The sequence below is a fragment of the Globicephala melas genome, chromosome 15 (genome assembly GCF_963455315.2).
Source record: "Globicephala melas chromosome 15, mGloMel1.2, whole genome shotgun sequence".
Taxonomy (NCBI): domain Eukaryota; kingdom Metazoa; phylum Chordata; class Mammalia; order Artiodactyla; family Delphinidae; genus Globicephala; species Globicephala melas.
In genome coordinates, this window is record NC_083328.1 from 25,616,350 (window position 1) to 25,643,289 (window position 26,940).

Here is a 26,940-nt window from a genome sequence, read left to right on the forward strand (position 1 = left end):
AAATGCTTTCAGTTTTTCACCATTGAGAATGATGTTTGCTGTGGGTTTGTCGTATATGGCCTTTATTATGTTGAGGTAGGTTCCCTCTATGCCTACTTTCTGGAGAGTTTTTATCATAAATGGGTGTTGAATTTTGTCAAAAGCTTTCTCTGCATCTATTGAGATGATCATATGGTTTTTCTCCTTCAATTTGTTAATATGTTGTACCACACTGATTGATTTGCATATATTGAAGAATCCTTGCATCCCTGGGATAAATCCTACTTGATCATGGTGTATGATCCTTTTAATGTGCTGTTGGATTCTGTTTGCTAGTATTTTGTTGAGGATTTTTGCATCTATATTCATCAGTGATATTGGTCTGTAATTTTCTTTCTTTGTGACATCTTTGTCTGGTTTTGGTATCAGGGTGATGGTGGCCTCATAGAATGACTTTGGGACTGCTCCTTCCTCTGCAATTTTTTTGAAGACTTTGGGAAGGATGGGTGTTAGCTCTTCTCTAAATGTTTGATAGAATTCGGCTGTGAAGCCATCTGGTCCTGGACTTTTGTTTGTTGGAAGATTTTTAATCACAGTTTCAATTTCATTACTTATGATTGGTCTGTTCATATTTTCTATTTCTTCCTGGTTCAGTCTTGGAAGGTTATACCTTTCTAAGAATTTGTCAATTTCTTCCAGGTTGTCCATTTTATTGGCATAGAGTTGCTTGCAGCAGTCTCTCAGGATGCTTTGCATTTCTGCAGTGTCAGTTGTAACTTCTCCTTTTTCATTTCTAATTCTATTGATTTGAGTCCTCTCCCTCTTTTTCTTGATGAGTCTGGCTAATGGTTTATCAATTTTGTTTATCTTCTCAAAGAACCAGCTTTTAGTTTTATTGATCTTTGCTACCGTTTTCTTCATTTCTTTTTCATTTATTTCTGATCTGATCTTTATGATTTCTTTCCTTCTGCTAACTTTAGGGGTTTTTTGTTCTTTCTCTAATTGCTTTAGGTGTAAGGTTAGGTTGTTTATTTGAGATATTTCTTGTTTCTTAAGGTAGGATTGTATTGCTATAAACTTCCCTCTTAGAACTGCTTTTGCTGCATCCCATAGGTTTTCGGTCATCGAGTTTTCACTGTCATTTGTTTCTAGGTCTTTTTTTATTTCCTCCTTGATTTCTTCAGTGATCTCTTGGTTAATCAGTGCGTTGTTTAGCCTCCATGTGTTTGTATTTCTAATAGACTTTTTCCTGTAATTGATTTCTAGTCTCATAGCGTTGTGGTCAGAAAAGATACTTGATACAATTTCAATTTAATTAAATTTACCAAGCCTTGATTTGTGACCCAAGATATGATCTATCCTGGAGAATGTTCCATGAGCACTTGAGAAGAAAGTGTATTCTGTTGTGTTTGGATGGAATGTCCTATAAATTAAGTCCATCTAGTGTAATGTATCATTTAAAGCTTGTGTTTCCTTATTTATTTTCATTTTGGATGATCTGTCCATTGGTGAAAGTGGGGTGTTAAAGTCCCCTACTATGATTGTGTTACTGTCGATTTCCCCTTTCATGGCTGTTAGTATTTGCCTTATGTATTGAGGTCCTCCTATGTTGGGTGCATAAATATTTACAATTGTTATATCTTCTTCTTGGATTGATCCCTTGATCATTATGTAGTGTCCTTCTTTGTCTCTTGTAATAGTCTTTGTTTTAAAGTCTATTTTGTCTGATATGAGAATTGCTACTCCAGCTTTCTTTCAGTTTCCATTTGCATGAAATATCTTTTTCCATCCCCTTACTTTCAGTCTGTATGTGTCCCTAGGTCTGAAGTGGGTCTCTTGTAGACAGCATATATATGGGTCTTGTTTCCACAACAAGAGAAGCCACCGCAATGAGAAGCCCGCGCACCGCAACAAAGAGTAGCCCCTGCTCGCCACAACTAGAGACCCGGGCGCAGCAACAAAAACCCAACGCAGCCATAAATAAATAGATAAAGAGGTAAATAAATAACATATTACAAGCAACTTACCTATCACCCTTAAAAAAAAAAATTCACACATCACCTGCAGAAGATTCTCTAATACTGTTCTCACAAATTCATTATTGGCCAAAAGCCTGGAAATTGTGGTTCACTTTAGTAATACTTATCATTATGGAGCAAAAACAGACTGCAAAAACTTGGCAAATTATAATTTTTGTGTGGTCGGTCTGTATGTTACTGTTCAGTATATTAATTTAATACTTCATGTCCCTTTATTAAGTCCTCTAAATATTGTTTTCTCTGGCATTCAACCCATGCATAAACTGACTTTTTCCCATTTTCCTTTCATAGAAAAAAGTTAAACTGGCCAAATGTACAACTTTACTGACATACTTTTTCCCCCCTAAGAACATTCTCTTAATCTTCAATTTAGAGGCCTGCTATTGAAGAAATCAAGTGGACAGGGAATATTTTCACTTTGGTTTAGCAGTTTCTGTTTCAACTTTCCAATTTACAACCCTTATGCAGAAGACATTCAGAAAGAATGACCCATGAAACTTTAACAAACCTGAACTCTACATGTTACTTTATTTCATTTGTTCTATCTCCCTTCAAATTCTAGAACTAAAAGCTAACAGATGGGTACAAGGAAAGGAATTCCATCTCCCACCCTCCAAGTTAACTTCCTGACAGCCACTTACTATTTCCATTATATCCACAACAGTTCAATTATAATATTGAAACAACAGAAGGGGACCTGATGGGAATGTTAAATGAGTGCAGCCACTACAGAGAATAGTATGGAGGTTCCTTAAAAAACTAAAAATAGAGCTACCATATGATCCTACAATCCCACTCCTGGACATATATCTGGAGTAAACTCTAATTCGAAAAGATACATGCACTCCAATGTTCATAGCAGCACTATTTACAATAGCCAAGACATGGAAGCAACCTAAATGTCCATAAATAGATGAATCGATAAAGAAGATGTGGTATATATATATATACAATGGTTCGAGTCCAACAGTAGAAGAAAAGCCAATGACCCAGTTTGAAGGCAGTCAGGCAGTAAGAATTCTATTACTTGGGATGAGGCCAGCCTTTTTGTTCTATTCAGACCTTCAGCTGATTGGACAAGGCCCACCCACATTAGGGAAGGCAATCTGCTTGACTTAGTCTACCAATACAAATGTTACTCTCATCCAAAAACACCTTCAGAGAAACACCCAGAATAATGACTGACCAAGTATCTGGGCACCCTGTGGCCCAGTCAAGTGGACACATAAAACTAACCATCACAAAGGGTAATTTAGTGGTTTGGAGAAGGCCCAACTATCAAGATTCCACCCAATTCCCCCTTTTTTGTTTTGGCCATGCCACATGGCTTGCGGGATCTTAGTTCCCTGACCAGGGATCAAACCCAGGGCCCCTGCAGTGGAAGCATGGAGTTCTAACCACTGGACTGCAGGGAATTCCCTCCACCCTTTTTAAATTTTTAAAAATTTTTTTTATTTTTGGCTGTGTTGGGTCTTGGTTGCTGCGCGCGGGCTTTCTCTAGTCGCGGCGAGCGGGGGCTACCCTTCATTGCGGTGCATGGGCTTCTCATTGCGGTGGCTTCTCTTGTTGTGGAGCACAGGCTCTAGGCGCACGGGGTTCAGTAGTTGTGGTGCGTGGGCTCAGTAGTTGTGGCTCGCAGGCTCTAGAGCGCAGGCTCAGTAGTTGTGGGGCACGGGCTTAGTTGCTCCGCGACATGTGGGATCTTCCCAGACCAGGGCTCAAACACATGTCCCCTGCATTCGCAGGCAGATTGTTAACCACTGTGCCACCAGGGAAGCCCTCTCCACCCAATTATTAAAGACAAACAATCCAGTCTTTGTAGAGCTGGGGAGAGGTGTGACGAGATGGTTTTCAGAGGGTATGTGCAAGTTGGGCCAGGGGCATCAAAGCCTACAAGTCATAGCCATCTCCAAGAAAAGACAATTTTATGGGCCTGAGGCCAAAGCAGGTGAAGGTCTGGACTGTGCCCAGCTTAAGACAGAAAGAGCTGCCTGCACATGGGGATGAAAATGAAAGGGCCATCAGTCCAGACTGCTCAGCAGCAGTCCAGAGGCAAAAAACAAAGATGCGAAATCCAAATTACATTCATTCATTCAGCAGTATTACAGGGCCTCTGCTACATGCCCAACACTGTGCTAGACATTTCAGATACAAGTATGCATAAGAAATATATTCTTCCCTCCAGAAGCTCAGTCTAGAAGGGAATACAAATATGCAAACAGATAATGATTATCCATTGTGGAAGGCTCACAATACATTGCAATGATAGCATAATGTAAAGTGTCTCAGAGGTCTTCTTGCCACAAAATACCCTCTTATCTCCACCCCCTCCCACCACAGCAATAGTTACTAAAATTCCATCCAGAGATTCATTTGTGTTAGCAATTAAAACACAAAAAAACAAAACTCAACTACAAAGGCTGTCATCCACATCTCAGTAAATTAGCTTAATAAACCTACTTTTCTAAATGTAGCTGAAATCAGTCAGATAGAGAGAATGGGAGTTTTGAGAGGTGAGGAAAAGACATGAGAACGATTTGGAAGATATCGCACTAAGTAAGAGAGAATGCAGGGAACGGGCATCCAGAGGAAGGAGAGGATCTCTGAAAAGAAAGGGGACACTTCAAGGTCAAAATCTTCAAGTACAAGGACCCATTAACTTTCTAATACTTTCAGAAAATGAACCTAATTTCTAATGGAAGCTGCCTCCAGAATGTTCACTCACTTCAAAATTCTCCCTAGGGCTGATTGATCCTTCCACATTTTCTTCCCCCAGAGGGAAGAAAAGATCCAAAGAGGAGGCTCTGCTACCATCTCTCTACATCATGGCTGTTATGTCACTTAAGTAGTCTGATCCCTAACTTCATCACAGTTATTCTGTCCCCTTGGATTGTCTTGGGTGGTCAGGGTTAGGGAGGGATGAAGGACAGGAGAAGGGGGCTTGTTATGGCTATTCTACAGAGAAAGTAAGGAAGGTATGGATAAATAAAGATTTAAGGAAAGGAAGACACAAGGGGGAAGAGAACTAAAAAAAAGATATGCTTCTAACTGATATATGCCAATAATGTTACTCAGTTACTAACTATTCCATTTTATTCACTTGGTTGGCTACTGCTCACAGTAGCTTGAAATTCCAAGTACATCCTTTATTGTTAATCTCCAGATTTCCCCTTTCACTTATTCCCCATTATTAAAAGAAAAATTTTCAATAGTTGTTTAATTGCATTTTCTGTTCCTTTAGATTCTAAACATTGTGGGTAAAACTAGGTTAAGTGTAGTCAATGCAAGGTCAAGATCTTCAGGCACAAAAAATCCATTAAATTTCTAATTTAATGAACCTAATTTCAAATGAAAGCTGCCTCCAGAATATATGGTTAAGCGTGTTCTGGGTATAATTTGTTTTGGCAAACACTATAGAAATTCACATAAAATTTCACTGAACTAAAAGTAAATTGCCCACCTAGCAAAAGATATTTTTCAATAGCTTCAAATGAATCCTAAAGGATGACAATTCTTGGAGAGAAATAAAGTATGGGTGAGTTAGAAATTGTAATTCTGGGTCATCTACCTCAATTAGAGAGACTATCTATGTTTAATTTGGTTGTGGTTAACACAGTTGACTTGGAGGCCTTATTTAGACACAACCTGAAATACCAAAGTTAAATCTCTATATCTATGTGTTTTACAGTGAAAGAAATGAAACAAAATTTTCTTCAAAGTATTAAAAACCAAAATTGCAATTATTAATGAAGTACTAGAATGTGAAACTGTTTTTCTCTTTGAATTATCTTTTAGTAGCTGTAATTTCTCTGATTCATTAAACACTTTTCTTATTCTGGCCCCCCAAAACATCAATACAAATAAGATAAAGTTTTCCTAAAGCACCCTTCATGAACCCCTAAATGAACCCCTAAATGCAAAATCTCATGAACCCCTAAATGCAAAATTTCACTGACTGTGTAGTGGGCAGATAATTACTTTGTCTGCTGAATCACCTTACTGACAGATTTTGAGGAAAATATTTTTACGTGCCACTCTCAAACTTGTTATCAGAAATTGTTATGCAAAAAAAATTGCAAACTTGCAAACTCTCACATTGTCTAATTTTTCCTCACCAAACCCACTATGATATAGCTAAAAGGGAATAACTTTCATTAATTTTCCTACAAATGAAAAAGACTGATAGGTTACAAATTATGCATGATTTTTAATTACAAGTAAGCTGGACAGAAACACCTACTTTATTCAAAGTTGAGGAACAGCCAATGGAAATTTCCCTCTAATTTAGAACTTAAATGCCTTTTCTTTTTCTTCTCTTTCAAGATCTCATCTCATCTGATCCTATCATCACCACTCCAGTTCACAGACCTTCAGTCTTGTGACTTTCCATCCTTCAAGACCCAGCTCAGGCATCTCCTCCATGGAGCCTTCCCAGGTTGCCTCAGGCACCATGATTTCAAAGTACCTACTGCTTATGTCACTAACCTACAGGTGGGAAGCATTACTTGAGTAATATTCAAGCTTTCTATTGACCACTTGTCACGGATGTTGTTCAAGCAATGAATGATGAATCGGATTAGATGTCCTGAGAACCTGATTATCAATTTCTTCACTTATACTCCCAACTAGACCACGGACTTCTTTTAACAGTTATCGCCTTGTTGTTTACCCTCTTCACATCCTTACAGTGGCCCTTTAATAACATTTATTATTTACATAAGGGTTATGAAATTTTATCTACTATGGTTATCCTGGTGCACTATAAGGATGGTTGCATCCACTTGTATAGAAGGAAAAGATCTCCCCTGAACTGAGAAATCATTTTTCAGTTATCTGGGTAAAAGGCCTATATCTGAGACTGGAAATGGAAACCATGAGTCCAAAAAGGTGGGACTGGGCACGCTTGATTTTACTGGTAGCAGGGCCAAGGAGACAACTCCCTGGTAGTGGTGGCCAATGGCATAACCATACAATGACCACCAGGGCATCAGAAAAGTAGGAAAGCTGGGTAGATGCCATTAGAGTTACAAGGTAAATACCTCAAATGCCAGGACCCAGGATCAAAAAGCAATATTCTGTAAACTTTTTTCAAAAAAATGCTTCAACATCCTCTAAATTTCCCTTTTGTTTTCTACACGTATTAGGTCAAGTTGTTTTGAAAATTCAGTCTACCTCAACTCTGTCAAGGGAAATCAATGAAAGGTTTTGCCTTTGCCTGAGCAACCAGGGGGCCAGAAAAGGGGCCAGGTGGCAACACACAAGCAAGTTAAAGAAACCTTATGAATGGGAAAACCTGGAAGAAGAATAAGAGCCACCTGCTCTGTTCTAAACACTGGAAGGTTGAGAGCGTGTTTTACCAAGGACAGCAGCATTTTAAAACAAACACTGCATTATTTCGAATGAGTTCCATTTCTCACGCTAAAAAAAAAAGTAGTCCTGCATAAAAATTAAAAGGGTATTATTTGCAAAAATTCAGAGAATACATGCTACATATTCTCTCTACAGTACAGAGTAACACATTATTGAGTAAAGATTATCATACTTTTATGAATAATAAGCTTTTCCCCCTCGACAGTATAAACAAGGTTCGTTTTCTGAAATATTTTCCCAAACACTATTCTTCCACCATAAGTAATATTGAAGCTCATCTAAAAGATTGCCAGGTAGTTTTTTCTATAGTTACTCTGGATATTCTTTTCAAATGACACAAGGTGTCTTATATGTTGTGAAATAGCTCTTCTGTTGTACGAACTACTTTTAAAACTACTGAAAAAAAATTATTTTAGAATTAAACTATCTAGAAATTTCCTTACTCTTGCCCCAATAATGTAAAATATATTCATATCTGTTAAATTCAAATAAATCCACACTTAAAAGTTATTTACTTATGACATATCAATTTATATTACAAGTTATATAAATTATATGCTTAAAATATTTAGGCATACATTCTTAAATTAATCTTAAATATAAATTCTCAAGATAAATATATTAACATCTCAGTGCTTCACATCTTTAAATCTGTGAAACACTCCATGGGAAGCAACAGAATAGTGATGTAATTCTCGGGTGAAAATTGCTAAAACTTCTTGAAATAGTCAAGTAATTGTTAAACCCACTGGTTTTGAAGTTAGAAAAACTGAGTAAATCTGAAAAACTGGATCAAGTTTCTCATGTACACCTTAAAGATTACCTATAAAGATTTATGTTAAAGCACTAATTTTAAAAAAGATAATATCAGTGTGAATTTGGGGTAACCATTTTCCCTGGAACTTTATGGAATAGAGTTCTCCCTTCCAGAAGAAAACTTATTAATTTTTTTTAGAAACTTCACTCAATATATTTCTTTTAAAAGTGAAATATTTTATATATTTCGTATATCTAGGAAATGGGATATTTAGCCAAGTGACTATGCTGAAAACTAAAAAACATTAACTAAAAAAATAATTAAAAACTATAAAAGTAGAAGACATCAGTAAAATACACTCTATACAGAACACTAATCATACACTGTGCACATTTCTTCTTACATAAAACGTACTTGCAGAACTTTAGTATTAGCATAACAATAAATTATTATACAGCATTTTAGGGGAAAATCTGGTTATTCCATATTCCTGATTGAATTCTGTGTAAACAGAAATTAACTATAAGGACTATTTTTGGTATCAAAGGTAATCCAAGCCAAAAGTGTTTAAGAGATAACCTGAGATTTTAGAAGAGAGATGTGTACAATCAAAATGGAAGCTCCTTAAATCAACTGGCAATAAAATATTAGACCAGAAATAGTAATGATTATAAACTGCCATTCTGCCACTGTTATTGATATTAACCAAAGTATTAGGGAAGAGAAAATACTAGAGAAGTATCAATAATACTTTCGGATTAGAATGAAAAAAAAGGAGATTTGAATAGAATTGAAAGTTATCATTGCTAATTAAAAAACAATTAGGTCGGGCTTCCCAGGTGGCGCAGTGGTTGAGAGTCCGCCTGCCGATGCAGGAGACACGGGTTCGTGCCCCAGTCTGGGAAGATCCCATATGCCGCAGAGAGGCTAGGCCCATGAGCCATGGCCGCTGAGCCTGCGAGTCCGGAGCCTGTGCTCCGCAACGGGAGAGGCCACAACAGTGAGAGGCCTGCGTACCGCAATAAAAAAACAAAACAAAACAAAACAATTGGGTCTACAGAATACTAATTCTTCAAAATGGAGCACATAACTGGTAAGCAGGGTACTTCATCTGCAGGCAATCCTCTGCATTTAAGGGGAAAAAATTAGGCAATTTCAGGGAGTTCTTGACTTGTCATTTCTTTGGGGGTCTTTCAACTTCATTTGTTCCCTTTATATAAAGGAAAGTAAAAGCTGACTTCAAGGTACCATCACCACCCTGTTGTGAAAAGCAGAGGAAAGTGGCCCACAGAAAACCACAGAGCCCAGTGTAAGCTGTTCTCCAGTGAACAGGAACGAGGCTGAAGTTGGTCAGCTATAACAGAGAGAGAAAGAGTCTTTTAGGGCTCATATAAACCAGACCCATGAGTTGGCATTCTAAGCAGTTTGAAACTCACCTGTACAAAAGGCCAGTACATCAGACCACTCTGGAATAAAGAGAAACTTTATTAGGATGCTTTTTAATCGCACAAAACGATCACACAGTTCGTTCTATAAAGCATTAAGAAACACCAGGCAGGTGGAATGTGGACGTGGTATTACATTTCAGACTAAGCAGATTAAATTAGACTACTTATGGTCTCTTGAGTGGAAGAGGGTAAGGAGTTGTACAAACAGCCGTTAGGCACAAGAATAAAGATTTTTATTATATTCACAAATTTACAATAAAAAGTCTACCTGAATCAGTACCAATTCTGGAAGACAACTGCTTTCAAAATAACAACACATATTTATTTATTTAAATTTATTCATATTTTACTTTTGGCTGCGTTGGGCCTTCGTTGCTGCGTGCGGGCTTTCTCTAGTTGCGGTGAGGGGGGGCTACTCTTTGTTGTGGTATGCGGGCTTCTCATTGCAGTGGCTTCTCTTGTTGTGGAGCACGGGCTCTAGGCGCACAGACTTCAGTAGTTGTGGCATGCAGGCTCAGTAGTTGTGGCTCACGGACTTAGTTGCTCCGCGGCATGTGGGATCTTCCCGGACTAGGGCTCGAACCCGTGTCCCCTGCATTGGCAGGCAGGTTCTTAACCACTGAGCCACCAGGGAAGTCCACAACACATATTTATATATTGCAATTTTCCTGTTGGCCCATGCAAATGATGCAAGGGAAATATTGATAAAATACAGGATCATCAATCAATTTTTAAAACTCTAGACTAAACTGTTCTTTATGGTGATTTGATAATAATATATTCTAACTACTTCATGCTACAGAATAAGTTTAGCTTTTAAGATGTATTTATTTGTGGGAATTCCCTGGTGGTCCAGGGGTGAGGACTCGGGGCTTTCACTGGTGGGGCCCAGGTTTGATCCCTGGTCAGGGAACTAAGATCCTGCAAGTCGCGTGGTGTGGCCAAAAAAAAAAGATGGATTTATTTTAACAGGCTTTAACCTGTTCATTCTGACAAAAGAGTCATCATTATGGATTTTTTTTTAAAGATAGAGATCTTGGTATGTAAATTATATCTTAAAAAAAAAAAAGCTAGAGGTTTTTAAAATAGTCCTTACAAGTGGTATTACACTAGTAATATAAAGGTGGTATTATTTTTTCTTTTTTTGTTTTTACTAATTTTTATTTTCTAAAGTTTCTATAATAAACTGTTGCAATAAAAGCTATTTAAAGTTTAAAGTGTATACTCATTTAAGAATTTACTACTTTAGGGGCTTCCCTGGTGATGCAGTGGTTAAGAATCCGCGTGCCAACGCAGGAGACACGGGTTCGAGCCCTGGTCCGGGAAGATCCCACATGCCGTGGAGCAACTAAGCCTGTGCACCACAACTATTGAGCCTGTGCTCTAGAGTCCACGGGCCACAACTACTGAAGCCCATGTGCCTAGAGCCCGCGCTCTGCAACAAGAGAAGCCACCGCAACGTGAAGCCCATGCACCGCAACAAAGAGTAGCCCCTGCTCTCAGCAACTAGAGAAAACCCGCGTGTAGCAGCGAAGACCCAATACAGCCAAAAATTAAATAAATGAATAAATAAATAAATTTATTTTTAAAAAAAAGAATTTACTACTTTAGGAAAAACCCATCCAAACATGGCTTCACTTCTTATGGCAATTTTTTTTCTTCAGAATGTAGCCTCACTCAGTGTGCAGATCTTGGTCTCCCATGCCATTCCCCACAAAAAGGAAAAAGGACTCCTCAAAGAAATGGTTGATTCCAGGGCCAGAGTAGGGCAGGTATAAGGTACAAGATGAGCCTAGAACATCTATCTTTATGATATAAAGTAAGGAAGTGGCTTAAAAAAAAAAAAAAGATGGGGGGACTCTCACAAGGAAATAGGAGCCAGCTTGAAGCGACTCTCACTGGCCAAGTCTGGGACATTTGCAAAACAAAAATAATTAAACACAGCAATGAGTTACAAACCATCGAAAAAATGGGAATCCCTGAGTCCCTACTGATAACAGAGAAATAAGCAAATAACTGGGAGAGAAAAGGGGGCTCTTGCTTACAGAATGCTGCGCGCTACCTAGTAAATGCGGATGGGTCACCGTAGATGTGTCCTTGCCCATCAACCCTACTTCCAATTCATCATCAAGACCTACCAATTCTATCTCCTAAGTATTTTTGAAATCCTTCCTCTGCCCACTGCTTCATGATTTCTTACGTGAACTTGGTCACAGTAACCCTCTAACTGGTCTCCCTTGCCAGTAATCACTTAAGTTCAAGATCCTTGGCATGGCCTTCAACACCTTCCGAGATCCAAAGTCATTTGCAGTTGTTCCTCAATTCATATTTTATATTCTATGAATAGCATCTCTTGTAGTTTCTCCCTTACAGGTACACCACAGTGTTTTATGCATTCCTTCCTCGGCTCCTTCTGCCCCTGGAAAGGCCCCAGGTATCCGCCTAACTCCCCTGAGTTCTTTAAGACTCCGCTCAGGCATAACCTGCCCCCAGAAGCTTTCCTTGAGCCGCACCCTTACATCTCCATGCTGTGCTAAGTACCCGTTTGCATGCTCTGAGCACTGCTCCTGGCATTGAGGTTAATGTTTGTCTATTTACTTGTCTATCTACCCCACTACATTGTAAGTCCCTTAAAGACAGTAGCAATGTGTGTGCGTGTATCTCTCTCTCTCTCTCTCTCTCTCTCTATATATATATATATATATATATATGTTTTGTGTTATCTTCTGCTAACACCTAGTGCAATGCCTAGCAGATAGTTTCTTGTTATGGGAGATCTTCAGGAAAGTCCCCAAATGGTGCTGGGCATCAGACTGCCGATACCCTCTTTCTTCTCAAGGGCATAGATACAACTGACTCATTTGGAACCACTGTTTTTGTTGTGTTTTGCTTTTGGTTTTTTCTTTTTTAAAATATTTATTTATTTATTTGGCCGTACCAGGTCTTAGTTGCAGCACCCAGGATCTTCGTTGCCGCGTGCGGGATCTTTAGTTGCGGCATGTGGAATCTAGTTCCCTGACCAGGGATCGAACCTGGGCCCCCTGCATTGGGAGTGAAGAGTCTTAACCGCTAGACCACCAGGGAAATCCCAGAACCACTGTTTTTAAAAAGGTGTGTAAAAGTCGCCACGTTTCTACCCAATGAAGATAGCCTGTATGTCTTCATTAAAGAAGGAGAATCTGAAATATCTGCAAATCCTTGGTCAAAGCCCCTTTCTTTTACAACTCTGCTTGGCTTGCTCTTCGTATAAATGTATAAATGTTCCTTTCCCAAAGTAAAGCAGAAGAAAATCATATTTGGATGTCACCATGGGCCCATAATTTTTGCCTCAAGAGAAGTAACAAGAGTTCTGAATGCTTTCCCCCCCGGAGGGGCTCAGCAGCATGTGGCTTCCACCCTCCCTGTCATCTGCCTTCAACCACCAAGTGGGTGATAATGGTTCTCGTGCTCAGAATAGTTCAACAGAAGATGCTGGGGGTGTGGGTGAGGGTGGCGGGATGGCTGGGGCTGGCTTGGCACTGCTTTTGATCAGGAATTAAGTAGATGTGGAGCCCTAGACAAGGCTGTGTATATTCTGGAATCCTGAAAATTCACCTCATTGTCATTAATAGAATCAAATAGAATCAAACATTGTCATTAATAGAATCACACTAGGCCAGAGATGGAAAGCATCCCTGACTCTGCCAGGTCTTGAGGACACTGCTCAATAAATCTTCATTGAATAAATGAATAGATATTTGTGGGATTGGATCATATATATATTTGTACTGAGCAAACAGGGCAAGAGGTGACTTGATTCCAGCCTCAGCATAACCCTGGGAAACACCTTCTTTTTCTGTAAATACCTCTGTGATGTCAAGAAGGTTCCTTTCATAGGGACTCAGCAGAATGCACACTTGGAAACATCAGCTCTAAATGTGAGAATGATTCCATTAAGCCACTCACATTCTACTATTCCTATTTTGCAATAACTTCTTTGGCTCCAAAAAAATCACCGTGATCACTAACAAGAATAAATATAAGAATGTCAGAAATCGTTGTGAACATTGACTAAAATTCAGAGACACATATAGACACTCTTAAAGCTTCTCATTCAACTATCAAAACAAATTTAAGATCTGTCAAAATATAGTACCCTGTGCCAACCAACTGGAGCCCTAATTTAAGAATTTTTTTTTTTTTTTGGTGGTACGCGGGCCTCTCACTGTTGTGGCCTCTCCCGTTGCGGAGCACAGGCTCCAGACGCGCAGGCTCAGCGGCCATGGCTCACGGGCCCAGCCACTCCGCGGCATGTGGGATCTTCCCAGACCGGGGCACAAACCTGCGTCCCTTACATCGGCAGGCAGACTCTCAACCACTGCGCCACCAGGGAAACCCAAGAATATTTTTATTTAAATGTATTTAATGTTAAAAAGATACAAAAAGATCCTGGTCGTATTTTCAAAAGTCTGTCTTACCTTATATGTATTCCAGAATTTCTGTCTCAGGTCCAAAAATATGTCATCCTTTTCCTGGAGAATACTCATACCTATTTGAAAAAACACACACCAAAAGAATTTTAAAAGATTTAATACGAAGAATACTGTATAACAGCTCATGTTCAAGTTTTCTATTCCAATATGTAAGGTAACCACCACTATCACTAACTCAGTATGTTCCGTCTGACCCAACAGTGAAAACAAAAGATAATCTCCATTCTAAAGTTAGGTAAATTTTAAAGTGATGATAAATATGAACTGAGAATAGCAGGGTACCGAGTTATAGCAGAATGATTATTTTTTTAAAATCTGTTAGAGAATTCACAAAAACCTCAGTGTTAGCATGGTGGGACTATTGGTGACTTTTCTTCTCTCCCTTCAAAACATGTTGTGAAATGTTTAAAATTTTAAAAATTTAATTTCCTTCTTTTACAAAAAGGCTGCTGGACTCTGGGTATTCTAGCAACTGCAGATTTCCCATCTAAGAGGCTTTCTAAATGGAATTTGAAAGCAGAACACCAGTTCAGACTTCCTAAAAACATCCGGAAAACTTTGACGTTCAACAACCCTGAAAAGGAAGTCAGGGAACAAGGACAAAACCCTCCTATTTTAGGAAAATGACAGTGCTTTAAAAAGTCTCCTCCAACTCTGATTAGGAAGAAGGGGAAATAAAATCTTTTTAGTCAATTGCAGGGGATTCTTAGAACAGGACCGGTAAGAAAACGGAGCCCAATATTGGTAATAGTATTCCACTTACCCAGCACTAATTAAGGGCTAAGCACTTGATGTGTTTTCTTTCATCTGACCCTCCTAACCCTCAGCTAAGGATGATGGAGTTGCAGAGGAGGAAAAGAGCTCAGAGAGGTTGATAGTGATCCAAGTCCAACCCAGGTGTGGATTCCGAGCCAGACCTTTCAATCACAACTATTCTACCTCCCAAGGCAGCCCCAGCACAAAGGAACATCTGATACAGGCAATTTCCAAGTCTGAAGTGCCTTGAACAAACATCCAACCCACCCCCTTCCCACCATTCCCCCTTCAGTTTAACATGAGGAGAGGGAAACAGGGCCCAGAAATCTGAAATGCAAAACAAAGAAGCAATGTGGGCAGGAATCGGTTTCAGGGGCCTCGGGCTTGAACCACAGGCCCCAGCAGCCCTGTGACTGCAGCATCTTTCTGGTTTCAGGAACACTGACATTCCCCAGGGAGATGAAGACCATGACATGGATTGTGTTGCTTTCGGGCAGGTCGTTTATCCCTTTGAGCCTCAGTTTCCTTGTCTGTAACATGGGAATAACAATACCTGCCTCACTGGGTTGTTTGAGGATTAGATAGGAATCTGACTCCCAAATGCCAGCAGCCCCCAACCCTCCATCCCATCACCAGAGTACAAGGGCACTGCAGTAACAGGCATGAGGAACCTGTTTGCCAATCTGGCCTGGAAGTCACGCGCTGGGATCAGAGACAGATCTTCTGATAAATCAGGCAGCTCCTGGTCTCAGGTCCTCTATCCCCTGACCTCACTGACCCCATGGGCCATGTGGTTGGCACTGCATCAGGCATGTTTCCTGTGGAGTTTGTGAGTGACTCTGGCCCCCAAAATAAGATCCAAGGGGCAGTGTAGGTTCCTTCAAAGTGGTGACTTGACCACTTCAACACAGTTTAGAAGAAAGCACCAACAGCCACTGACAAGACCCCTTGGGGGATCTGTGATCTCCAAGGCCAAGGCCAGGCCCAGGACCCTTGAATTTTCTTAGGGGATCGGGTGCCCCTCCTCTGCCCACTCCCTTCCAAGCAATAGAAAACGCTATGAAGATGAAGGCCACAGAGCCCTTGCCATTGTTTTTAGAATTTAGGGCGCTAAGAAAGGTTCCCAAAGTCAGGCCCTCAGGCTCCAGGGTGGACTTTTTGAGGAGGGGGCTCCCCAGACCCTCACAGGTACACAGTCCTCTCATGGCAGGGGTCCGAGGTCTCCTGACATTTTCTGTGGGTTTTGATATGGGGATGGGACCCCCTTCAGGGAAATCTTGTTACAAAAGCAGCACTACCGCCCTGAGCACACATTTTGAGGGGAACCGGGCCGCACCTCAGATTCCACCGGCTCTGCCCGCACCATCCTGAATCCCCCCACCTTTTGTTTGTATGTTGAAAAGGAGTATCCCGCCAGTGGAAAGGAGACCCCGCCCCACAACATGGTCACGGGGCTCACAGCTGACATGGTAGCAAGCTGGGGTCTCCTCGACGTTCCCGTGGACCTTTATCAGGGGAAAACGGATCCCCAGCCCTGCCTCCTCACTTCCGGCCTACGTACGCCCCAGGACCCCTGAAACCTCCAGCCCCAGACTACGGGCAACCCAGCGTCCGAACTGCGACCTGGCCCCCTAATTCCTGGCCTCTCCGGCAACCTTCCCTCAATTTCTTTCCCCTCAATCCTGTTAATCCACGGTCCCCAAACTTCTCGACCCTCGCACCTCGACCTCCGGCCCTCATCCAGACCCTCCCAGTCCCCTGAACCCTGGCCCCCACCCCAGGATTCCAGCCCCGGCCCCCGGCCCCCAGAGCCCCAGCCTCCTGCCTGGTCCCAGCCCCTGAAACCCCGACCCCTGCCTCTCGTCCCCCAATTCCGGATCCGCCTCAGTCCCCCAGTTCCGGCCCCCAGGTGCCTGGCCCGGCTACTCACCGAAGTAGAAGGCAGAGACGTACACCGGCCCGCCGAACGCCTGGTCGCATAGCACCTTGGCCAGGACGGCGCGCAGCGCGCGCCCCGGCAGCGCGCGCTCCAGCAGGCGCAGCCACACGTAGTTGAAATTCGCGTGGAAGGCCACGGCCACGGTGGCCACGTGCCGCGTCTGCCGCCAGTCAGCAGGGCCGCCCCGCAGCCGCTGCTGCAGCGCGTCGCCGGCTGAGAAGAGCGCGGCGTAGAGTAGCACGTTCGTGGGCCAAGGGTAGCGCCGGACGGTGCGCAGGAGCTCCCGCCACCAGCCCGCCATGCCCGTGCCCTGGGCGCCGGCCAGGGACCGCCGCCAGCTCCGGGCCACGCCCACCGCCCCCTGCCCCCCTACCCCCTACCCCCCGGCCTCCGCCCTCTGCCCCCAGCCACCGGCGCACCGTCTCCCGCCACCTGCACCTGCCTCCTCTCCACGCTCGAAGGCGATTGGGCGCCCCGCGTACACCCAACTGCACCGACCAATCCCGTGGCCACTGGCGATCCTGGAGGCTGAGCTTTTGAAATACTGCTGGTCCGCATATGCATTAACCCCTTACAAGTCATGTCCAGAACAGGCAAATCCTTACAGACTTAAGGGGCTGGGCGATGGGAGGGATGCGAAGTGACTGCTAACCGGGTGTGGGATTCTTTTTTGGGGTGATGAACTATTGTATAATTAGATAGTGGTAACAGTTGCACGGAAAACCATTAAAGACCCTTTTAAAAATTTTATTTATTTATTTTTGGCTGCGTTGGGTCTTCGTTGCTGCGCGCAGGCTTTCTCTAGTTGCGGCGAGCGGGGGCTACTCTTCGTTGTGGTGCGCGGGCTTCTCCTTGCAGTGGCTTCTCTTGTTGGGGAGCACTGGCTCTAGGCGCACGGGCTTCGGTAGTTGTGACGCATGGGCTCAGTAGTTGTGGCCCACGGCCTTAGTTGCTCTGCAGACCAGAGCTGGAACCCGTGTCCCCTGCACTGGCAGGCGGATTCTTAACCACTGCGCCAACAGGGAAGTCCCTAATTACACTTTAAAATGATGAATTGTATGGTATGTGAATTATATCTCAAAACGAACCAAAAAAGGTTAAAGAAGAAGGGGAAAATTGGGGAAAAAAAGTGGTGTGGGCAGAATACCAAAACTCAGTTACCAAGATGGCAGTGTATTTTAAATGTCTTAACATACAAGGAATTCACACTTTCGACACACACACTGACTATGTAACAGTCTTTAGAGACAATGTCAGAAGTTAAACTTTGAGGCCTTTCATGAATGTGAGGTGGGATTCAATGGGGCTACTGCCTTCTTTTCAGAGTCTGTGCCTCAATGAATATTACCTCCCAAATCATATGCTGAGGTCCCAAAAGCAGGGGGTCATTGGAAACCCAAACAGCAGATGTAACCTCTGATCTCATGGAAATCAGTTCCTCTTTGCTTCTTTTCCTCTATTTTTCCTTCCTTCATTGTCACACCCAATTCCATTCTCATTTTCTCCCTCTCTCTTCTATTTGTTTACCCTATTTTAGTTAATTATTAATTTTTTGATTTTTAACTTTTTATTTTGAAATAATTCCAGACTTTCTGAAAACTTGCAAAAATAGTACAGAGTTCCCATATATTCTTCAACCAAGCTTCCCCCAATATTGACGTCTTACATAACCATAGTACAATTTTCAGAACGACTGATGTAATACTATTACCCAATCTACAGACCTTATTCAAACTATTGCCAATTGTCCCACTAAAGTCCTTTGTCAAGGACTGGCTTTCAATTCTGGATCACTTTGCCTTGTATTGAATTGTCATAGATCACCTTAGTCTCCAATCTGGGGCACTAATCAGTTATATCGTAGATTGTTCCTCAGTTTGTCAACCCTACTGTTATGGGCTGCATTGTGTCCCCCCAAAATTCATATGTTGAAGCCCTAACACCCGGTACCTCAGAATATGACTGTATTTGGAGATAAGACCTTTAAAGAGGTGATTAAGTTAAAAATGAGGCCCTGGGACTTCCCTGGTGGCACAGTGGTTAAGAGTCCACCTGGTGATGCAGGGGACACTGTTTCAAGCCCTGGTCCGGGAAGATCCCACATGCCGTGGAGCAACTAATCCCCTGCGCCACAACTACTGAGCCTGTGCTCTAGAGCCCGCAAGCCACAACTACTGAGCCCGCGTGCCACAACTACTGAAGCCAGCGCGCCTAGAGCCCATGTTCCACAACAAGAGAAGCCACTGCAATTAGAAGCCTGCACACTGCAAAGAAGAGTAGCCCCCGCTCACCGCAACTAGAGAAAGCCTGCGCACAGCAACGAAGACCCAACACAGCCAAAAATTAATTAATTAATTAATTTAAAAAAATTTTTTAAATGAGGCCCTTAGGATGGGCCCTAATCCAATCTGACTGGCGTCCTAATAAGAAGAGGAAATTTGGACACACAAAGAGACACGAGGGCAGTGCATGCACAGAGGAAAGATCATGTGAGGACATGGTGAGAGGGAGGCCACGTGCAAGCCAAGGGGAGAGGCCTCAGAAGAAACCAAACCAGCTGACACCTTGACCTTGGACTTCTAGTCCAGAGAACTGGAGAAAATATATTTTTAAACACACTTTGTCTGTGGTATTTTGTTCTGACAGCCCTAGGGCAGATTAATACACCCATTCTCTTCAGTTCTTGGGAATCTGCCAATTTCTGTGTTCTTTGACCCTTTCTATCCGCCCCTATGCTGATTCTCATCCCTCCCCTCTCCTTGTGCTTATTACTGGTCCCAAGTAAATCTTTCTGTCAGACTTGTCCCAGCTAAGCAGGCTCCTAGCACGCACCTTTCTTTGTTTATTACTTACATTCCCCTTGTATTATTTTCCCATTGTTGCTGTGACAAGTTGCCACAAATTTGTTGTCCTCAGAGGTTTGGAGGTCAGAAGTCTAAAATGGGTCCATGGGGACTTCCCTGGCAGTCCAGTGGTTAAGACTCCATGCTTCCACTGCAGGGATCCCTGGTTGGGGAACTAAGATCCTACATGCCACGCAGCACAGCCAAAGGAAAAAAAAAACGGGTCCATGGGCTGCATTCCCTCCAGAGGCCCTAGAAGAGAATCCATGTCCTTGCCTTTTCCAGCTTCTAGAGGCCCCCTTGCATTCCTGGATGGCCCCTTCCTTCAAAGTCAGCAGCATAGCATCTTCCAATCTCTCTCTCTGTCATTCCATTGTCACATAGTCTTTTCTGACTCTGATCCACCTGCCCTCTCTCTTAGAAGGACCCTTATGATTACATTCAGCCTACCTGGATAATGCAGGGTGATCTCCACATCTCAAGATCCTTATCTTAAGAGTCATCTATAAAGTTCCTTTTGCCGTGTAAAATAGCATATTCACAGGTCTTGTGGATTAAGACATGGACATCTTTGGAGGGCCATTATTCGTGCCTTTCTTCTCTGTAATCCTTTTGATCTCCTCTCACAGCAATTGATCACATTAGCTGAAATCAAACTACCCATTTCTCAGCACACTGAGATCAGGACCATCGGTTTTTCCAGGCAATCTTTCATTCATTCATTCAGTTGATCAATATTCATTGAGCACAGTTATGTGCCAGGCACTAAACTATGGGCTTTGTGGGAAGGATTTGTATTTGCAGTGCTTAAAAAAAAAAAACCCAAAACGAGTTCCTGCCTAAATTAAAGAAAATTGTGGTCTTCATTATGAAAAAAAGAAAATCTGGGCTTCCCTGGTGGCGCAGTGGTTGAGAGTCCGCCTGCCGATGCAGGGTACAAGGGTTCGTGCCCCAGTCCGGGAAGATCCCACATGCCGCAGAGCGGCTAGGCCCGTGAGCCATGGCCGCTGAGCCTGCGCGTCCGGAGCCTGTGCTCCGCAACGGGAGAGGCCACAACGGTGAGAGGCCCGCGTACCGCAAAAAAAAAAAAAAAAAAAGAAAATCTCCCTAATGATTCCTACACAATTCCCTTAACCAAACTTTTTAGAGAGCAAAATTGGAGAAAATTGCAGGAAAGTAGGGTGGGGGGATAGATTAGGGTTTCCAGGTAAAATATAGGGTGCCAACTTAACTTGGAATTTCCTATGAACAAAGAATAACTTCTTGGTGTAAGTATGTCCCAGTGCAATATTTGGGGCACACTAAAAAAATTTTCACTGTTCATCTGAAATTCGAAGTGAAATAGGCATCCTATATTTTTCTTTTTTTGGCCTCACAGCTTGCAGGATCTTAGTTCCCTGACCAGGGAGCAAACCCGTGTCCCCTGCAGTGAAAGCTTCGAATCCTAACCACTGGACCGCCAGGGGAGTCCCAAGGGCATCCTCTATTTTTAAAATTTATTTTGCTAAATTTGGCAACCCCAAAGGGATGGGACTGACATTTACGGAGAGCCCACTTCAGGTGTCGATTTTCTACTAAGCACTTTACTACATGAATTAATTTTCTCTTCACAGAAAGCCAGTGAGGCTGGGGATTGGTAACAATCTGTAGAGGCAAATATCCTCCAAAATCTATGGTGATCTTTATCAAGCAGCTCAATGTATTTACTTAATGGGAATTGAAAGAAAGAGGAATGAATACTTCGAAGGCTGAGATGGTTTTACGACTATTGCTGTATATTTGTCTCTTCTTAAAAGCAGCAAAAAATGCAGTACTTAAAGACAATCTCATTCAGTAAAGATGCTAAAGAACCTGCTTGGCCTTCAAAGGGAAGAGATGCTCTAAGATGAAGTCATTACATTGATGCTTCATCATCTGTGCAAGTTGTAATTGAGAGCCCTCTGGCAATAATGAGACAACACATTTATGTGACATAAATATCTCTGAACACTGGGGGATAACCAGAGAACATAGTGCTGTGTTAAAATGGAAAAGAGGTGTTTTGTTAAGAGCTTTTTCAGCAGGGAATAAAGTACTGATGTGGGAACTGAGCTTCAATTAACAACTAAGCGTCACATTAAACATACATTAAGATGATAACAATGAAGCTTATTTGTAACCATTATTATTTCATTTTATTTAAATGAATGGGGGCTTAATAAGAACCACCAAGTGGGCTGCAGTGTCTAAAATCTTCTACCTTCTCTTGCTAATCTGGAAATTTCTACTGACAAACACAAGACTACTACTCTTAACAGGCTCCAAGACCAACAGGTCTGTTTTCCAATGAACAGAGGAAGCAATCAGCTTCCAAAACAGTCATGACCTTCAGAAAAGGTCATGAAGTTCCTCCAGCCCCTTCAATATCACCTCTGAGATATCAATTGTCTCTGAGGGTGTGAGTACAGAGCCAGAAACTGAAGCAACTGTCTTCCTCCTTGTCACCTGAAGTGAGGTTGGCAATAAAAACCCTTATCTAATTCTCCTTCTTTCAAGATTTTCTCACCCACCCACCCCTTCATTCCAGAACCCTTTACTCTTAGTGGAATTTCTCCAGCTTTGACCTGAATGGAAGAGGGTACTTTGATTTGAAGCTGGGCGTGCCCAGTAAACACAAGGTTTTTGTTTAGTGTGGCTACAGATGAATAAAAAGAGCTATGCTTTATGCAAATGTAAATATGATTTTCTTTTTCAAAAATTATTTTTATTTGGATGAGTTCCAGTGGGTAGGATTGAAATGATGGAGGTGGGAGTAGGAGGCACCACCACTGCTGACTCCCTATATGAATGTTCATGGGAGAGAAAGAAAGGGTACTCAGCTGGAAAAGTTCAGGAGGGGAGGTTGTTAGAAAGAAGATACAAGCCTGGTTCCCACCAGAGCCTTAATTTTTCCTGTTAACAGAAATGATATTAAACAATTCCTTCATGATATCATTGCATTTCAGCTCTGCTGTGGAAAAACCATCCCTAAGAATTGTCTCTATGACCTAGGCAACTCTTATGCCCTTGACATTGGCACCAATTATGTGAAAGGTGCTTGGTTCCATATGGTCATTTTCAGACCATCTTAACATTGGAACTAAAACAAAGTACTAAGGTGAGAATTGTACCTGTCCTTTGCTCTTGGTTAGAAGTTTGGAACACTTCCCCATCCTTCTATCCTGCCCCCAATAGAGTACGAAAATGTGATAACAGATTTCTTAAGAGGGATGGCGGCCATCAGAGATTCCACCTTTGACTTGGTGCTTTGAAAATGTGCCATTTGGAAGAAATATTCAAAGTAGAGTGTTCAGGAACTCTGTTTTCACCAGCTTTATTTTAAGAAACTATTCTGCCCACATTGGTGTGGGATAATAGAGCAGCCAATTAAATTTATTTCATTAATTTTTTCATTGTTAAGTTTTGGGAAAAGAAATACCTTTTTAAGTTCTAAAATACATAAAGAAGAGATAAAATAGAAAATCTGAAATTATGAAAAACCCAACATTAGAGGTAGCTTTAAAGATCTTGCATATTCAAATATGCAAATGATTAAGAATTCCCACATAAAAGGTGGAATTAATTTCAGAGAGTTTTCTTCTCCAGTTATGCTTTTTTGAACCTCTGAAACTTCAATTACTATAGAAATGTGTGACTCTACTAACATGTGGAAGAAATAACTAATTAGTGGAATAATGGTTTAGAGATGATTTTAGTACTCTGTACGATCCAATCAGGAGGGAGAAATCACATTGTAATTGGAACAGGGAAAGTTTAATACAGTCGATTCTTATTACTTGAAGTAGGTACATTCTATAAAGTTACTATGAGCACTGCAGAACTAAACTCGAGGGCCATTTAAAACAGTGAAAGTCCTGACAGAAAGCTCAAAAAATGTGGGAATAGACTGTGAAAAGGACACTTGCTTGCAGTATGAGAGACACAACAAAAAGGCCAAGCATCACCTGTTTGACTGTAGCTGGGAAAGTGCAAGCTGGGTGATTCAAATGTTTTGCTGCTCTGAGTGTGTGAATGTCTTCAAATGACAGCAAAAGCATCAAGAGTATTGACTTCGGGGTTCCAAAGAAAATTTAGCAAGTAGGGGAATTTGCAAATATGGAATCACCAAATAATGATTATTGACTGTATAAAGAATTATTAACAGGGAATTGGAATGATGAGGGATTGAATAATAAGAGAACCCTAAAGAGTATAGAAATAGCAAACATAAGGACCAGCCACTACCACTAGGACTGAGATAAAACGCCCAAGAAGAACCCTCCCTACCCTCTAGCGCTGAAATCCTGATCTTATTGGGAGGGTACAGCCCTGTCTCACCGAATGACAAAGAAGTCAGTTGCTCTAATGCCCTGACAGCCGGTGGAATTTGCTGGAGATCTGCTCTCTAGGGTAAACTGTTGTGGGAACTCATTGGAGGTACTCGGCCACAAAATCACCAGAGTGGGTACCAGGGTTTAATACAGTGATTTATAATAAGAAATATTTATTTGGTCTGTGTCCTGTTTCTGGTACAGAGTTCCTAAAATGCTTGGAATTTCCTGAGTAATAAGAGCAATGGGAGCATCATTTTGTTGTAGTATTTGGTCTACAGTTTTGTACTCTGCCTGAAATAGCTTCTGAGTCCTCGATATAAAAGGAGTGTCTTGTTGTTCATAACAAGCCCCTTTCAACCACACCTGAGCTTATGTTATTGCGGTGACTTTTTTTTTTTTTTTTGAGGGCTTTCTCCAGTTGCGGCGAGCGGGGGCCACTCCTCATCGCGGTGCGCAGGCCCCCCACCGCCGCGGTCCCTCCCGCTGCGGAGCACAGGCTCCAGACGCGCAGGCTCAGTGGCCGTGGCTCACGGGTCCAGCCGCTCCGCGGCACGTGGGACCCCCCCAGACCAGGGCCCGAACCCGCGCCCCCCGCATCGGCAGGCAGACTCCCAACCACTGCGCCACCAGGGAAGCCCCTATTGCGGTGACTTTCGGGAAGCTTCTAAGAGTGGGCTTGTTGCCAGGGAAAACCGATCTCATCATTAGAGGGTTGGAACTTTTAGTCCCACACCCACATCTGGGGATGCAGGCTGGGGACTGGAGATTGAAGCAATCACCAGTGGACAAGGATTTAATCAACTGCGCCTTTGTAAAGAAGCTTCCATAAAACCCCAAGATGATGGGGTTCAGAGAGCTTCCAGGTTGGTGAACGTGTGGAGATTTGGGGAAGAGTGGTCCCCAGAGAGGACATGGAAACTCCGAACCCCTGCCCACATACCCTGCCCTGTGCATCTCTTCCATCTGGTTGTTCCTGAGTTATATCCTTTTATAATGAACTGGTGATCTAGCGAGAAACCTGTTTCTCTGATTTCTGTAAGCCACTCTAGCAAATTAATCAAACCCAGTGAGGAGGCTGTGGGAACCTCTGATTTATATCCAGTTGGTCAGAAACACAGGTAACAACCTGGACTTGTGATTGGCGTGTAAAGTGGGAGGAAGTCTTGTGGGAGTGAGACCCTAACCTATGAGATCAGACTCTCCCCACGTAGATAGTGTCAGAATTGGGTTAAACTTAGGACACCCAGCTGATGTTACAGAACTGCTTGATGAGTGGAAAACCCGCACATCTGGTAGGAGTGAAGTAGGATTGTAGTAGAGTGTCGAGAGTAGAGGAGACACAGGAGGAGTAAGTTTTTCCTTGCATGGGGGAAGCTTCGCAGGGCAAGGGAGAAGCCCAGTAGCAAGAACCTGGAAGCAAACCCCTTTCCTCCTGCAATGTCTCTCCCGCGCCCTCTACTGATAAAACTTAACATTGTGCCAGCTGGCAAAGGAGAAACATTTAAAGGGCCCAGATCCATTTTTACAGAGCAGGCAAAAAGAATGGATTTGGAGCCAGGAGATTACAAATTAATAACTAGCACAAGTACTATTTAATGTTATACATGCTATTTTCTTAGATATCTTTTTGAGTTAGATATCTTTTTGAGTTAACTATATATCATCTTTCCATGTCAATAAGTAGGTTATCTACATCATTGTTTGTGAAGGTGTGTTTTGACCAAATTTACCATAACTTAACCAATTTTTTATTATATTATTGAATATACAGATTGTTTAAAATGTTTCACCAATATAAACAATCTGATATGACATTCTTATAGTAAAGTCTTTAACTTGATGTCTTTAGTTTAAATTTCTGGGAGCAGAATTTTGCGGACAAAAGATATGTATATTTTAGGCTTTTTTGGTTGTTATTACTGAATGCCAAATTGCATTCAGTTGAATATAATTGAAACCTATAAAAGGTTTATAACAATTTGAAATTCAACCAGTAATGCATGAGAGTATTTCTTCTCTCCTACTCTAATAAACTGTAGATGTTATTATTAAAAGCAAAAAAAAATGGTTAATTTAATAGGCAAAAACTCACTTGAATTTTGCATTTTTTTAATCACTAGTAATGTTGGTGCTTTTTCATGTTAATTGAGCATCTGCACATGTTTTTCTTTTCTTATATCGTCTGTTAATGCCTTTGCTCATTCTTTTCGGGTACACAGTTTTAGAGAAGGCTGAATTCTTTCATAAAATATAAATAAATCTGAAACAAATGAAAGGTGAAATCACCTTTTTATACTATTTCACCTTTTTACAGCGTCACCTAAAATTTAAGTATACTCTAAAATCCTACTTAGAAGAAAGTATTTTATTTATTTATTTTTAAAATTTTGGCTGTGCTGGGTCTTAGTTGCAGGATCTTCGTTGCGGCATGTGGGATCTTTTTTTGTTTGTTTGTTTTTGTGGTACGCGGGCCTCTCACTGTTGTGGCCTATCCCGTTGCGGAGCACAGGCTCCGGACGCGCAGGCTCAGCCGCCATTGCTCACGGGCCCAGCCGCTCCACGGCATGCGGGATCCTCCCGGGCCAGGGCACGAACCCGTGTCCCCTGCATCGGCAGGCGGACTCTCAACCACTGCGCCACCAGGGAAGCCCATGTGGGATCTTTAGTTGCAGCATACAGGATCTTTTTTTAGCTGCAGCATGCGAACTCTTAGTTGCAGCATGCATGCAGGATCTAGTTTCCCGAGAGGGATCAAACCCAGGCCCCCTGCATTGGGAGCACAGAGTCTTCCCACTGGACCACCAGGGAAGTCCCTAGAAGAAAGTCTTAAACATAAATTAAATCATAGTTTAAAATGTTAGCAAAATTTTTTTTCATATTGCTGTATCAATGTTAACATATCTGCTTCAGATTTTCCAAGACATCACGCCCAATCCTGCTCCAGGGATAATTAGATGATGGTAGAGTGTAAATTACCAGAGGTGC

The 26,940-nt window shown here is 42.1% G+C and overlaps 1 protein-coding gene across 7 annotated transcripts in view; it reads right to left on the reverse strand.

Moving 5' to 3' along the window:
* Positions 1-17,098, reverse strand: part of BMERB1 (bMERB domain containing 1) — a 192,539-nt gene extending 175,441 nt beyond the window's left edge. For 6 of the 7 annotated variants that reach the window (XM_060284427.1, XM_060284425.1, XM_060284424.1 and 3 more), the window contains exons 1-4: positions 16,752-17,098; positions 14,051-14,121; positions 9,582-9,611; positions 9,394-9,499 (exon numbers count right to left, since the gene is read on the reverse strand). In XM_060284427.1, coding sequence (XP_060140410.1) covers positions 9,394-9,499; positions 9,582-9,611; positions 14,051-14,121; positions 16,752-17,061 — 517 coding nt within the window. In that variant the 5' untranslated portion in view covers positions 17,062-17,098. The remainder of the gene's footprint in view (positions 1-9,393; positions 9,500-9,581; positions 9,612-14,050; positions 14,122-16,751) is intronic. The other variant, XM_060284423.1, reaches the window with a different exon arrangement.
* Between the last annotated feature and the right edge of the window lie 9,842 nt (positions 17,099-26,940).